Source organism: Gavia stellata, chromosome 8 (genome assembly GCF_030936135.1).
Source record: "Gavia stellata isolate bGavSte3 chromosome 8, bGavSte3.hap2, whole genome shotgun sequence".
Lineage (NCBI taxonomy): Eukaryota > Metazoa > Chordata > Aves > Gaviiformes > Gaviidae > Gavia > Gavia stellata.
This window is the reverse complement of record NC_082601.1, coordinates 2941740-2957176: the sequence shown is the minus strand read 5'-3', so window position 1 is coordinate 2957176 and position 15437 is coordinate 2941740. Positions and strand designations below refer to the sequence as shown.

General features: G+C 46.4%; 1 protein-coding gene across 1 annotated transcript; it reads left to right on the top strand.

Moving 5' to 3' along the window:
- The first annotated feature begins 6768 nt into the window (after positions 1 to 6768).
- Positions 6769 to 15020, top strand: LYPD6 (LY6/PLAUR domain containing 6). The gene is made up of 4 exons (XM_059820501.1): positions 6769 to 6886; positions 8397 to 8495; positions 13494 to 13624; positions 14817 to 15020. The coding sequence occupies exons 1-4, from the start codon at positions 6769 to 6771 to the stop codon at positions 15018 to 15020; spliced, it is 552 nt and encodes a 183-aa protein (XP_059676484.1).
- The last annotated feature ends 417 nt before the right edge of the window (positions 15021 to 15437 follow it).

The window sequence follows — 15437 nt, the reverse complement described above, 5'->3', positions numbered from 1 at the left end:
ATAATTTACTCCCCCTCTTCCCTTTTGCAGAGGGGCCCGGCCACTGGAGCTCGATGAATGGTTCTTTGCTTCTTATTAGCAGGAAAATCCCAGGATTTCTGTGCTCACGCATGGTTTCCTTATCCTCGGCGTGGAGCCGGGCTGTCTGGGGGCTCCCCGCACATTGAGGTCAGCCCATGTGCTGTGGGACATGGGAGGGGCGAGCGCCGGCTTCCAAACTTCCCAAACTGAGCTGAATCCTGACCCTATGCATCCCGTTGAGTTCAGGGCTCGCTGCCTCTGCTGCCTCCTTTGCGTGCCATGCAAAAACCTGGGCGATAGGTCTTGAAATGATTTATTAGATCATGCATGTCCAACTTGCTGCTAATTCAGAAGCGTTCAGAGTCACAGTCTTGAATCTTATGTGTGATTTAAAAAATCTAGTGGTATGGCCTTGAACCACTGTGTGTTATATGGTGGAGTGAAATGGGAATGAATTATGTCTAACTTTGAATATCTCACCTTCTCAGTTTGACAGTTAATTTGCATAAATTGTATTTTCTCATATGAACATCATGGGCTGCCTGAATTTTAAGCTAACTTTTTTTCCTGTCATTTGTGCCAAATACTAAGTATCTGAAATACTCAAATGAAATGTATCTGTTTCATCTCTCCTCTGTGTTATCTGAAGCCGAACTATCCTCTGGGGATGCATGAATGTAAGTGACATTTTACTACAACTCATTAAAAGATGAGGGGTTCGTACAGGTCCTAAGAAGAGTTAAGCTTTTGCTAGTCAGACTTGAAGATATAAATAATGCAAGTTGAAAATAGAAGCAATGTGGGACTTCTAAAATAATCTTGAAATCGCATTTTGTTAAAGATTAAATTGCATCCGAGGGAAGATGGCGTGAGAGGGAACATATTGTACCCCCCTTCACTTCCCCAGGACATAGGCTTTTAGCTCAATGAACTACAGGCTTTGTAATTAGCGGCAAGGCGATTAGATGGTCCACATTTCTGGGAGTAATTTGTGCACTAATTGTGTTTGATTGTTTAATTACTCTTGCTTGCTGTAATTGAGGAGAGGTAGCGAACCCCTCCGCAAGAGCTCCTACAGGTTCTTTAGGTAGAAGTTGCATCTGCTTCACTACATCCCATATTATCAGGAGGGTAACATACATTTAACCATTCCCAGGGCCAAACAGCGGAGAAAATTCTCTAAATGGCAAGTTGAAAGAAGCCGGATTTGAAGGCAATTCAAGTGAATTCCAATTTTTGTTCAAAACTTTTCTGATGTTTCTGGTAGGAACCAAAAGGCAGGAAATAAACAGAACAGACCCCCAAAAAAGAGGTTAATAATTCAGCAGGATAGAGATGGAGGGAGAAAACTGCAATTAGAGCTGGCGAAGCTGCAAATAGTCTCTGGGATTGCTGACCAGGATCCTGCACAGCTGGTAGATGGGAAAGCTTCCATTGCAATTCAGATTTGTCTTTGGACAGTGGTGGCGTTACGCAGATGGAGATTTGGGGTTTAGTTTTTGAAGCTGTAGAGAGATGCAAATGAATACTTATATTGTAGACTCAGTAGTGGAAACTCCAACCTGTAGCTTTACGTGGACTGGAAGAAAGGCATGAGGAAACAAAGAACAGTGAATTAACTCTTGCAACTGTTGGGAAAGTCACGTTGGTGGCATCCGTAAGGAGGAACTACTGTTGGGTAGACTTTGCGTCCACGAACAGATCTTCCAGCACTGTCACACTCATTTGACTTGGTTTATCACCGATGAATGATCATCATAACAGAGGAGAAGGATGGTCCAGCTGACCTTGCACAGTGTAACTTGCAAGAGCAAATTACTTGTGCTGTGTTTTCTGCAGTTTCTCACAGATGTTGCTGCTTTGGCATGCTGTGCTTGATACTTTAGGGCTGATAGGTCTACTGCCTGTTGAGAGGGAGCTTTTATTTGCTTTCATTATTTTGGCTATCTGAAAAGTGTTGCGTTAGGGCGCTCTGAGATGGAGGCTCTTCCAAATGAAGAGATAAGAGAGAATGTCTTCAAGATGAAATGAGGTAGTAAGCTATAGAACTTGGAGATGTGGCCCAGACAGTGAGGAGGAGATGTAGGAGGAAGGTGGAGCCGACATGGCAGCAGAAGCATTGACCTCCTGTGAGGCTGGGCAACCTCCACCTGCATCAGACGTCCAGGGAGAGCAGGGCAATACTTCATCTCCCGTGGGAGGGAGGTCGAGGGGCACTGAACGCAGCAGCACGTGCCGTACTCACACGAGGAGGAGAACCACAGAATTGCCCGCAAACCTGGAATTTCTTCATGCCTGGCTTTGGCCAAATGGTTATATGGGAAGATTTGGTGTCTGCCTTTTTTTTTTTTTTCCCTCCCGAAATGCTGTGATGTTTGCTGCAACCTTGCAGCTGGCAGCAGCCCAGCTCATGGCCGTCAGTGAAGACCAGCTAGCAGGTATCTACTGAGCTTGCGAGGGGGACAGGAGGGACAAATACACCCTCACAAATAACTGTCCTCTCTGACAACGCATCTCCCCCAGAACCGGAGGTCTGATGTTCAGCAGCACCTCTGCTCAAGGGTTCCGCGGTCCTTCCTTGGAGGACGGGGACCTTCCATTGTCCTCAGCGCTGGTGACAGCAAGGTTGAGATGTCGCCGCCCTAATGAGACCTGACAAATGGGCAACTGGGCTGCTGCTCAGGGAATTTAATGGTTAATTTCCATAGCGCTGTGTCAGGGCAAAGGGCAGGAAGAAGTAATCCTGCTGCAGAGCGCCGATGGGGATGCCTTTCCGTCTGAAAGGTGCTGGTGAAGCTGGAAAGATTGAGTTAACTAGGATTTCTGTGTCAGCGCCCAAGACCTTTTATAAACAGACTGTATGATCTAAATACCATGTGACTATTTCCCCTAACTGCAATCCGGTATCAAATTCAGAGTGGGCCATGCCATTTTCTATTAGGTTGGTCCATGCACGCTGCTATGCACGAGAGGCTACTACGTCTGGAAAGGAGCCGAGTTAATTCAGAAGGAAAAAATGTGTGCCTGTACGCTGGAGAACAAGTCTGTTCTGCGAGCTGAGGTTTAGCACTGTAGTAGCTGATATGTCAGCAATCACTGAAAAAATATTTTTGTACAACATTTGGCAGTTTTGGCTGGAAGCCATGAACTAAAAGGGGCTTGTGAGCAAAACAAAAAGTCTCCATGCCCTTGATGAAGCTTCTCAGGGCTTATAAGCTTCATGAAGAGTAGCCATCTTTGCAGAAAAATGTCATTTTGGATGATTTGGGGGAAAAAAAGTGTAACTGAAAACAATTTTTTGTCAAACGTCTGCAGGTTTTAAGATGGTGCATCCATACATATATATACCCTTCCTTTAAAAACAAAAAAGTGATTACATTTTAGTTTTATGTGTAGGTGTAAAAACAGAAAGAATGAGTGTGCTGAACAGTAATTATTGAATGAGTTTGGTTTTATTCAAAATAGTTCAGGATATTCCACTTTCCGTGAAATATCAGCATTGCCTTAAACATCAACAAACATTTTTTCGATCAGATGTAGTATATTTGTACGTGTATTTTTCCCTTTGTGAAAGACAGAACTTCTATCTATGTGTAACCTGTGTACATACTCAAAGTATTTGTGAAATATTGAGTATTCAGGTTTCTGACAGTAGGTACTTCTATCTATGCAGAAGTATCTATTTTTGTACTGTCTATGCGCGTATGAAATGACCAGTAGAACCTGCTTGCGGTGAAGAGCAGGGACTATAACGGTGGCAGGTGTTTTGTTCAAGAAGTACTTTCTAACTCAGTAACTGCCACGGTTCAAAACAGTACTCTGGTCTGCTCAGGATTGTTTTGTAACACAGAGGGTTTTTTAATTTTAATTCCTTGCCTATAATTAAATCTGTTTCAAACATATAAAATAGAGGTGGGGAAGTGAATTCCATATATTCATTTGTGATTCTTGCAACTCATTAGAAGTGGTGTTGGCGATTAAGCTACTTGTAATTACAAGAGGCACGATGTGAGTATTTTTAGTGTGCAGCTGGAGGATTTCTGCCACCCTCTCAGGCAGGACTAACAACCATTTGCCTTCTGAATCTGACGACGAGGCAAGTACTAACAGCTACGCACAGACATTTGGAGATGGGCTGAATAAGCACTTGGTCCCATAAAAGGCAGCGTGTACGATAGAGGGAAAACTGGTGTCCTCAACTGGAAGACTTCGATCGGTACTGTAAATACAAGTGCTTTTTGTGATTATGCTGAGAAAACCCAACAAATTCTTTTCTTATTATACTTGGGAGGAATTCTTAGGGCACTTAGGGACATGGTTTGATGGTGGACTTGGCAGTGTTAGGTTAACGGTTGGACTTGATGATCTTAAGGGTCTTTTCCAACCTAAATGATTCTATGATTCTTGCCATTTTGTTAATCGTGCTGTTTTAACTTAAAATATTGCTATTTGTCCTTTTTGTTGATAACATATGTTAATCATAGGTTGCTGTTGAGAGTTTGCCTTGAGCTATGAGAAACTCCTCTCTTTGGGATGGGGGTCCTAATTATTTCGTACTGTAGCACAGAATTGCTGCTGAGACCCTGAGAACCAACAAAGAGTTTCACTGCAAACTGCTTATTACTTGAAATGAATAATAGGGCTTGTAAAACCTCCCTTGTTTTGTCTGGGATAAAAAAGAATCCAAAAACCCCTCTCTCCTCCAAACCTTCATTATCTTAACAGTATGCATATTAAGCAATTTCCACATGTGAAACCCAGTTGCCGTTGAGTGGCTCTGGTGAAGCAGTGAGCAGAGAGACTGATGTGTGTGTGGGAATGGACAGGTCTCCTCTTGTGTAGGAAAGGAGAAACTCAGCTCAGGAGTCCAAACACATCTTGTTTCCTTGTGCTGAGCATAGTGTGTGACTTGTGTTACGTAGAGATACGTGCCCCGAAAGCAAACGCTCCCGGACTGGAGCGTGTCTGCCCAGCACCATTGCTCGTGCAGCTGCTGGCTCCTATGGTCCTCGGCTCAGGACCACCGGGACAGCGTCAGCATTTGGCCAGCTAGCTCAGCTCCAAGTCCGTGTGTATTTAGCCATGAGGAACTCAAAAATGTGAATAGTCCTGAATCCACGCACGTACCCCGCTCCCTCGCCGAGGTGGGCTCCAGCTGGCTTTGCTGGGGGCTCTTCCTCCAGACCCTGCAGAGAGCGGCCGGTCCCATTTCTTTCATCTTTCACGTGGCTGGGAGAGGTTTGTTTTATTTCCTTTCTGCTTCTAATCAGGATTTCATTTTCCCCTGGCTGATACGCATCTGTGGAGTAAACCCAATGGAAATTGGCATTTCCCCCTTCGTGAGGTTAAAACAACAAAGCTTAATGCACCACACTATGTGTTATCTGTTTCCTTCACTATTTTTATGGATTTCACGGTGTTTTAATAAAAGGGCTGTTTTCAGATAAGAGCCAAGGATAACGACAGCCCCCCCAATGGCTGTCGTGCGGCTAGTCCTGTGTGGGTCTCTACTGCGAGACAAACATTTGGAGGCAGACGTGGAAGGTTACATCCCCGCCCCTGGAACATCTTTCCTGAAAAAAACAAAAAATTAATTTAATAAATAATGACTACCACCTTTTCAAAGTTGCTTAGGAACTATCTGGGTATTGCAGAGCTCTTGGTCAGCCTGGTTCGAAAAAAAAAAACCCCAACCCTGTGTGTGCTGGATGGATGCCAGCGGCCAGGGGAAACCGGTGGCTCCTGCCTGGCTCGGCAGCCGTGTCCTCTCAGGGCTTTCCTGTCCCGCTCGGATTTTGAGGCACGTTTTCATCATTGTTAAGGAATTGTAATAATATGAGCTGTGTATTTAACGATGGGTTAGCATTGTCTGTTCCTGGAGGGCTCCCCACAGCCTGGGCGCAGGGATTGGGATGCTCCTGAAAGCTGCTGGTTTTGGGATGGCTTCACAAGCGGTACCGCAGCAGGTATTTCTTTCTGCTTAAATTAGTTCCCTTCATTCAGGGACATGGCAAAAATATGCTGCATCGATTGTCAACAGCGTCACAGAGGGAATAAGACCCTTTGGAGTACGGATGAGGAAAATGCAATAATCACTTTATGTTATTAACAGCAGCCAGCTGAATTTAGAGACAACCTGCAGCAGCTGGTGCTGCTCGCCTTCCCTGAGATATGTGGAAAGTAATGTGGAGCTTCTGGTTTGCCGAAAAGATGCATTCTTGAAGGGTGTGAGCCTGTGTTGGAGTGTGGGAGACTCATCGCTGCTCCCCCGGGCATCCCGACAGGTCTCCAGCTACACTGTTTCCTTTCTTCCTGGTCTGATTCTGCAATTTTCCAGTATTCTCTAAAAGAAGCAGTTAAATCCTGCCACAGTGCAGTCTCCGATGACTTTATCAACATCCTACTGAGGTTTTTGAAAACCAGTCGCCAACCAGTTAAACTGTAAATGGTGGCAAACCTGACCGCCCTTCCCCTTGCCTCCGTTTGCAGCTCTCTGGCTGGGAGAGGGTTTCCCCAAGTCCTTTTCCCAGGCGGTGCCAGGTATGTCACTGAAGCCACCCCAAAGTGACCGCAGCGCTGCCTGCCCCTGCAGGAGGGCAGCTGAAGGTTCATGGGAGCATGATGGTTTTGGTGAGGTTGGGTTGCTGGGGGCCAGGCTCCTCGCGCGTTTGCTCTGCTCACCCCTGTTCTCTGCTATTGCGCAGGTGAGTTTTTTCGGCCGACGCATGAGTACGTCCTCGCCCGGCGATGGCCTCGCAGCCCACGCCGGCGTGGGTGCTGCTGCTCAGCCTGCTGGCCAGCTGCCTGCCCGCCGTGCAGCCCAGGGACTTCACCGTGAAGGACATCGTCTACCTCCACCCTTCCAGTAAGCCACCTTTGCGCGGGCTGCCAAGCCACGGCCGGCTGCGGCGCGGGGTTGAGGATGAGGGCGAACGTGTATTAAGGCAGCAGAAACATCGGGGTTGAGCTGAGCGCTGAGCAAAGATTAAATAAATATCCCCAGTACTCACGATGTAAAACCAGACCGTTCCTTCCCAAGGGGATTAAAGGACAGAGAGTGTTACAGGCAGTTGCTGAGCGTGTTGGGGGCTTTTTGCTCGCTGTTTTCTGCTCCTCAATAATCTCTCTGGCCATGAGACCAAGCTCCACGGCCGCGCCGTTTGCCTGAGCGCATTAGTAGCTGTGATCGAGGGCCAAACGTGACCATTTGCAGCTGTGGCACCACCTGCTCCTGACTTTATTTCAGTAACTCCCTGAAGCCATGCTATAGCAAAGCTATGCATCTTCAGATCTTCCATGGAGTCTCCTTTCACTAGTCTGTTCATTTTATTAGTTCCAAACTCATTTAATTCTACAAGAAGAGAGCACTTGCAGAGCCATATCTGCCATCTGTTCCCAGAGAAAACTCAACGCCTTTCTAAATTTGGCTGAAAAATTTATATTCTGCACAAGCAAGACAAAATTGCTGGTTTATGCTGTGACCATGACCTGCTAGAGGGCCAGGGTGAGAGGGGTGAATTTAATTAGTGCTGTTGTGTTGTCCCATCCCAAGCTGTTCCTTGAGGGCACCACCAGCCCACCCAGAGATGCTCCCAGCTGACTTGCTGGCCCTTACCCAGTGGAGCCCGGGGAAATGAGCAGCAAATGCCTCTTGCTTCACCCCTTGTACCTGAACGGGGTCTGGCCCAGAGCCGGTGGAGAGGAGGGAGAGGTGAGACATGGCCTGCGGGGCTGTGGAGGTTCAGCTTACTTTGCCCCGTGGAGATAAACGTGACCCGTTCACCATTTGGCTTCTGAGAAGGTGGCAGCATCTTGAAGATGTATTGAATGTGCTACAGAAGCCCTGCCAGGAGACCACTTAAGAAGTTACGCTCTTCGTTTGGCGAGATAAATTAGGACAGAGTCTACTGTTAAAAGCTGGAGGTTCAGCAAATTGATTTTTCTTTCCTTTGGGGACATCAGCCTGCCTTCAAAAGGGGTGGCTCGTTTCCTCGGTGGGACAGTTTCCAGAAGTATTTTAATCCATCTGATATTTTGTTATCAGCACTGACAAAGTAGGATTATTGGATGTGAGCTCTGATACCAAGAGAATAAGTACTCGTTGCTCACATTAACTCCCTTTGAAGTCAGCAGTGGGCACTTTCGCTAGGTAAAACCACGGCTGAACTGAGTCCTTATTGTATCTGTACGTGCCTTTCCTGCATCGCTATTGGTGATGGGATTTTTACAAATCAGGACCAACTTGTCGAAGTTGACAGCTATACTTCATAGAAAGATATGTCTAAAGAGAACAAGTGTTGTTTTGTGCCTCTGAAAAGCATAGAAGAACCGGATTAATTGGCTCATTGTAACTGAATATTGTCTATTCCTTTCAGCCACACCGTATCCTCACGGATTTAAGTGTTTCACCTGCGAAAAGGCAGCAGATAATTACGAATGCAACCGATGGGCTCCGGATGTCTATTGTCCAAGAGGTAACCAGCTGCATGCTAGGGTTTAATTTAAACCCACCTTACAACAACCGCTCGCTGTCCCCGCCACAGGGACAGCACTGAGCCCCCATTATTCCTTACGCGTACTCGGATGCTGGTGATTGCTGCTCCCGCTTGTAAGCCTCCTCAACAAGAAAGATGTGTAAGCGATACGAGTAATCCTTTAAGCTTTTCTGTCTCTTTGCAGTGGATGAAGTTTAGGACTTTCATCTACTCCCCATACTCCTCCAGCTCAGCTGGAAATTAAATCAGGCTGATGTTTATTTAAGAGTAGTATTTCTCTTACTGGTGAGTATGGGACCGGTCCTTGCTTTGTTTGCTTCCCTCCCCTATGGCTTCAGGGCAGCCGAGGCTGCCCTCTTTTTGGCTGGCATCAAGGTATTTTCAGTATTTCGGGCTCATAACTCCCATTGGAGTCTGAAGTTGGGAACAGCTCAGAAAGGGCTTTGGGATACAGGCACCCAAATATCAGATCCAGGTAGCAGTGAGATCCTCGGGTCTCCCCCTCCCTTACCACTTCGCTTTTTGAGACACTCACGAGCATTAGGATTGTCCACAGCCCCTGACGAAGCCCTGGACATGGGTTGGACGTGGACTGTGTCCTCACCAGCGTGGCAACCGTCGCGGCAGAGGGATGCTGCCGGGGCTCACCACTCCCCTGGTGCTTTCTGTAGGCTTGGCAGCGCTGCTCAGCATCTGTCCGGAATGTCTGTGGGCTGTTGTGGGACGTTACAAGCGCCCTCAGAAAATATTTATTTTGGAAAGAGAAAGACCATAACCTGCACTGCGGGGACGAACCAGCTGTGTTTGCAGCCTGTGTCAGAGCGCGTTATCTGTCTGAGAATTTATTTGCTTTGAGCTCAAATCGGCACAACATCAACAACGATAAAAGAGATCAGGCTGGCTGGCATCACATGAGACCGATGTTCACGGACGCTCCCTGTTTTGGCAGGAGAAGGTGGTGTTTAAATGACTAAGGACAGTGTTACCCACAGATCGCTGTGCAAGAAGGGAGGTGTGTGACTCTAAGATCTGCCTTTAGCAACAACCAGCAGAAAAGACTTGACCAAAAAAATACTCATCTGGAAAGAGAAATTAGTACGTAATGGCTGTTTAGGGAAGGTGAAAGCCATGCTTTGGTGTGTCTGCAATTCATCAGCCGCGTTCATCCAGGCCAGAGCTGCTAGTTACGGTCACCAGCCCTCCTGCCTGCTGGTGCAAACACCACTACCACAAACGTACCCGCTGTACGTTCATGAAGTGAGGATGGGATTTTAGCCATGGGAAGGGGCTAGCTGGAAATCTGAGTCCATCTTCAATCTTCAGAGGAGAGGACTTCTTATCTCCTTAAACTGGAGGGATCCAATAACATTTTGCTCCAGGCACAGCACATTAGTGCCCAGACCGCCCCGACACGGCGTGCCTTGGGACTGGAGCACGGCTCTGCCTGCGGCACGGACCCCCAGCCCCTCGCTGCCGGTGCAACGGCGGCCACGAAGGAGTAACTGCTGAGTCAGCAGTCACTGTGTTTCAGAGGAGCAGAGACTTAGGGAAGGGGGACGGGCACTGTGGCTGAAATGTTCTGTCCTTATTCTGTTGCAGCAGAAGCAAAGCTGATAATGTCGTTGCTCCCCACTCTGCAGAAATCAGCCGTTGCTTTGGGATGCCTCATCGCCGACGGCTTTTATTAAGCCAGCTTTTTTCTTTGTTGCTTTAATTTTCAAATGTGATTCTGAGTTCGTGTAAGGAAGCCGCAGAAATGCAACCTCAGGTTTGAGGCGTGACTCCAGGCGTGCTGTGGGGCGCTGGGGTTATCTGCTCAGGTAATTACCTTATCTCTGGGAGTCAGAGGGGTATGCTTATGGCATTGCCTCCCCCACTGCAGTGACAGGAACCCTTGTTGGTTTGCTTGGGTTAAGTGGTGGGAGAAAACGAGAAAACTCCATCCTGGTATTTGCTATTATTACTATATTTTTAAAAGACAGAATGCTATTAAAACCAAGCAAAGCAAAATGTTTTCATTAACTATAATGTAGGACTTAAAGGGAACCACGTTTTGTTGTGTAACAAAATTCATTATAACGGAGAGTAAAAACATGAATCCCTGTATTGAACAGGGATTAGAAAAAGCGTTTCCTAGCAGGCAGGCCACCTGCTGTGCATTAACCTTGTTTTCTGTTATTTATTAGCTTCAGCTCAAGCAGAAACTGTGTTAGTGATCTAATTTGTATGGAAATACTGCACTCAAAATACTCTCAGTACTCTATTTTTGGACGGCCTGTGGGCGGGCTGACATCTTGATGATGGCCACCACCACCACAGTGATGTTCCAGCCACTGCAGGTGGCACCTGGAAGCCCTATTAGAGGCTGCGGTTTGGCAAACGGGCTCTCAAAAGTCAACGTGTGGCTCTGGGCCCTTTGAAATACCAGATTCAGTGTTTCCCTACCCAGTTTAAAGCAGAGAGGACAAGTTTCTCCTACTGGAGACACGTACCAGCCTTGCTGGGTCTCAACGTGCGGGGCTGGTTTGCTTACACTTAGCCTGGCTGTCTGCCTGGACCATGACTTCTAGTTTCAGTAGGTGGTTTCTTCATTCAAGCTCCTTTTAAGGGTGTAGGAGGGTGCCCATGAGATGGACCCCATGAAGGACGTGCGCTTCAGCCATTGGGTGATGCTGCTGTAGGTCAGCATCACTCCTGCCTGTCTGGTGTATATCTATGGGCTTGGAGATACCTCGTAGCTGAAGCACGTCACGCAGTCTTCGCCAGAGAGTTCCACCAGAGGAAGGAGCAACGCAGAAGAGGTGACGGTGTCACCTGTCACGCCGGGGGTCAGTGTAAATCAACAGCCCTGATAATCCCCCAAATAATCACATAGAGCAACAGCCTCATTTTCAAATGCTTTTGTAATGGAACGTGTTGCTGGACAGCCTGAATATTACACCACGACCAGCCTTCAAAGCCGCTTTGGAACCACAAAATTTAGGAAACATAAATCCATGCTTTTTTGATGCAATACGACCGAGACCCATCCCTACCCTGTGGCCATACAGCATGCTGCCTGGCTTGGGCACCGCTGTGCTTAGAAGCATCAGCTTTCATGCTGCACCGTCTTATTTGAATCACTCTAAATTTCTCCGTTATTTTTGGTAAAATTCTTACAGCATTGGGCCTTGTTCTTCACGGGGTCAGCTTGGAGTCCCTCTTCCATCCCTCCGGCCGGCAGCCTCCCTATCTGCAGAGCAGTTAATGGACCCCACCGTGGTGATGTTCCCCACCTCTGCTTTGCTCTGGGCTCTCTTGGTGCTCTCTGGCCCCATCCTTCTCATAGCGCCTGTCATCGTTGCGCTTAGCCTGCTCTGAGAAGAGAGGCAGACGAGAGTGTAGTGCAAAAGTTTAATGTTAATCTGAGTGAGTGGATTTTGTTGCTTATTGTGGACTTACTTGGTAGCTGCAGCCCTACCTTGCAGGAGATGATAGCCATCAGCGATGGTTGTACGAGGAGAGGCATGCTTGCTCCCTCTGCAAGGGAGCAGGGGAAAATACTTATCTCCAAGATTATTGCACAATATTTTCTAAAAACACACTTGGCAGAAGGAATGAAACAGCCTTAAAAGAATTATGGGGTGCTAGAAGCTTTATTTGTTCCATCTGGGACCTGTCAGGGGCGAGCTCCGCTGCACAGACAGAGCCATTGCAGCAGAAATAAAGCTCCAGTGACGCACGCCCAGATTTGCAGGCAAGGTCCTGGGAGAAGCTCAAAGCCGTCGTGCAGAGAGCGCTCCCCTCGGGGTAAAACTCTGAGGTTCACCCCTTAGGGCAGGAGAGCCTGAAAAACGCATTAAAAGCCGCGTGTTGCAGCCCTGGCCGGTTTGAAGGAAGACAGCACACCGAGCATCCCCAGCCTCTGGTGATAAGTTAAGTCTGTTTGCTGTGGATATCGCACTTGAGTTAAGAGCAGGTCAAAGATATGACAGATGTCTGAGGGGTTTTATTGCCTAATGAATAACGTGTTCAGTCGGCACTCTCGCTTGGCTGTTGCCAAATGCCTAAAATATGAGAAGTACGCAGGGCTTTGCCCACCGGAGATGAGGGCTGAACAGGAATCTTCACTTTAAATTAATGACACTCCTTTTTTTCCCCCCTGTGAAAGCAATTCTATTAATAATAAGGTTGATTAATAAGAAGCAAGGTATAATTTAGAGAAGGAATATATAATGGCATGTTTCCTGTCTTGAAAATCCAGTGTTTTCATCTTGGAGTGCTAGGAGGGGGAACAGCACCTTCAACTTCCCTCTGACGACTAAAGCATGAAATAAACCCAAATTCCTTTATGCCTGAGGATAACCACAGCATTAGTCAGTCATCCCGCTTGGAATTTTCTGTGCATTTTACAAGTGTCACTAGAGGAGTAGCTTAAAAAAGCAGGAGGAGGAGGAGGATGGTCTCCCCTGGGGAGAAGCGTGCAGAAGATGTGATGGGAATACCGGTGGACGCAGTCCATTTCATGGTGCCTTTTCCAAAGACTAGGTTGTGCATGAAGCTGGGAAAAAATTAAACCTGCACAAATGAAAGTTAGCTTCAGACATAAACAGGTATTGTGAATGTTTTCTTTTTTTTTTAAAGATAATTCCTGTAAAACTAACAGTGCACAAGATTTGGGTTGTTTATCTGAACCTCCCTCCGTAACTTGATTATCCAATGTATGTTTCTTTATCCGTAACATGGAGACCCACATTAGTATTGGGAACAAATCTACATGTTCCAGAGTGCTTTGAAACCTCAGGTTTGCACCAGAGCTTAGCGCACGCGTGTGTGTGTATTTAGTGATGTTTATGTATTTTAATAAATAAATACAAATTCTCTTTTTTTTAAATCCTAAGATTTGAAAAATCTACAAAGTCTTTCTTTTTTCTTCCTGTTTGTAGACTACCACAACACTTGAATTTGACAAGTAAACACATTTTTCTGTCTTTCTAGGTACAAGATACTGCTTCAGCCAACACATGATGAAAGTTACTGGGGAGAGCGTATCCGTCACCAAACGCTGTGTACCGTTAGAGGACTGTCTGTCTACGGGATGCACATATGTAAAGCATGAAGAATACAAGGTATAGGAGAAAAATTGCCTTTTTTTTAAGATGAAAACTGGGCGGAATCCTTCTGGCCTCCGCCAGAAGTCTGACTGGTTCAGTGGGTAAATCAGCATCGTCAAAAATGAAGTTTCTCTTCTTAACAAGCTCCAGCTCATTTCCATTTGTTACAGAAACAAAGGCATAACCTCTCCCAGAACAAAAGAATAATCTCTTTAAATAACTCTCCTGCCAGCAGCTCAGGGGAGCAAACCACTCCCTTCTGCTGAGGAGTGCTTTGCCTGCAGAACGGCACTGCGCTTGGCCCCCTCTGCTCTGCAACGGATGCTCGCCAACCGTCTCCTGGTTTTCTTACTGGAACGGGTGGGGCAAAGCGCTGAAACCTGCAGAGCAAACGTTTCATATCTGAATCAAACAGTTATTTATAAAAGATTTTTCTAAAGGTCAATAATCGACCTTTTTGAACTGCTCAGGTTAAAATAAAAGCGCTTTTTGAGCTGCTGGGCATACTGCAGCCCCGTCTCTGTTTTGCACGTAATTTTATGCTCTCTTGGCCTCGGGTGCGTTAGTCTTGTTGCTCTAAATCTCTGTGCCCTGTCAGGGTGCTGTAACCCGCCCTTCCTAGCCCCGAGAAGGCAGAGCTGCATGTCCTTATGGGCTGGCACAGGGATTGCCTATCACTCTGGTGCCTGAGTATTAGGTGACAGGCAACAAAAAAACCCCTATATGAATAAATACTGGGTTTTTTGAGTTCTGGTTTGTGAGCTCTGCTTCAGCCAAACAACACTGGTTTTCATCAGTTTACTTATTTGGGGTAGAAAAGAAAATAACCTCTTTTGTAGGTTATTTTAAGAGATATAGTATATAATGTATAATTATAATAAATACTATTATACAGTATATATAATATATATAATAATATGCAATATATAATAATATAATAACAGATGTGTCCTCCTTGCACCAGCCAGCCAACGTACTGTTCCCGTACAGGTGAAATTGTTCTCCAAGTAGATGAATTTAAAAAAAGAGGGGGGAAAAAAAGGAAAAAAAAAAAAGAAAGGAAAAAAAAAAGGGGAAAAAATAAAGGGGGTGGGGGGATCAGACTGGCCACCGTGCTCCTTTGCAATTGTCATGTTATTCCCCTACGCCTTTATTCAATGGCAGTGGCATTTTTCAAGGAACCGAGCTAACAGCTGGTTTCTTTCAGATCTGCACCTCCTGCTGCGAAGGAAGCATCTGCAACTTGCCCCTACCAAGGAACACAACAGACGCTGTATTTACAACCCTCTCCCCCCTCAACAAAACACAGAGACTTTCACATCCCGTCCTGCTGACAACGGCGTGTCTCTGGTTGGGGTTGATGTCACAGCATTGGGTCACGCTGGCAGGCGTGGCGGGTCCGGACAGCTGAGCTGGATGAGGACATCTGCATGAACGTTCAACCTCTCCCTACGGAGCCTGCGCTTTGGAGTTGTCTTCGAAAGGCTGGTTTTCCTCCTTATTTTTTGTTAATGATGAACTAGTGAGCCTGGGACATAGACACATTTGAAGGGGGGGTAAAACCATCATGTTTCTCTACTGCTTTCTGAAGACACTCATGCCAGATGTTCCCAGAATCCATGGCTGAGACTGATACGTACACTTTTCCTAATGCCTGTCTTTTCTCCATGAAGAAATGTTATTTAAAAGTACTATATCACTGCCAGCTGCTAGTATCATCACTTATGCATTTGAAACTTTCTTGTTATAATCTGTCACAGCACTAACCGGTGCCTCGTTAACCTGTTCTGAGAACATAGGGTAAATAATATATAGTCGGTATGTCTTT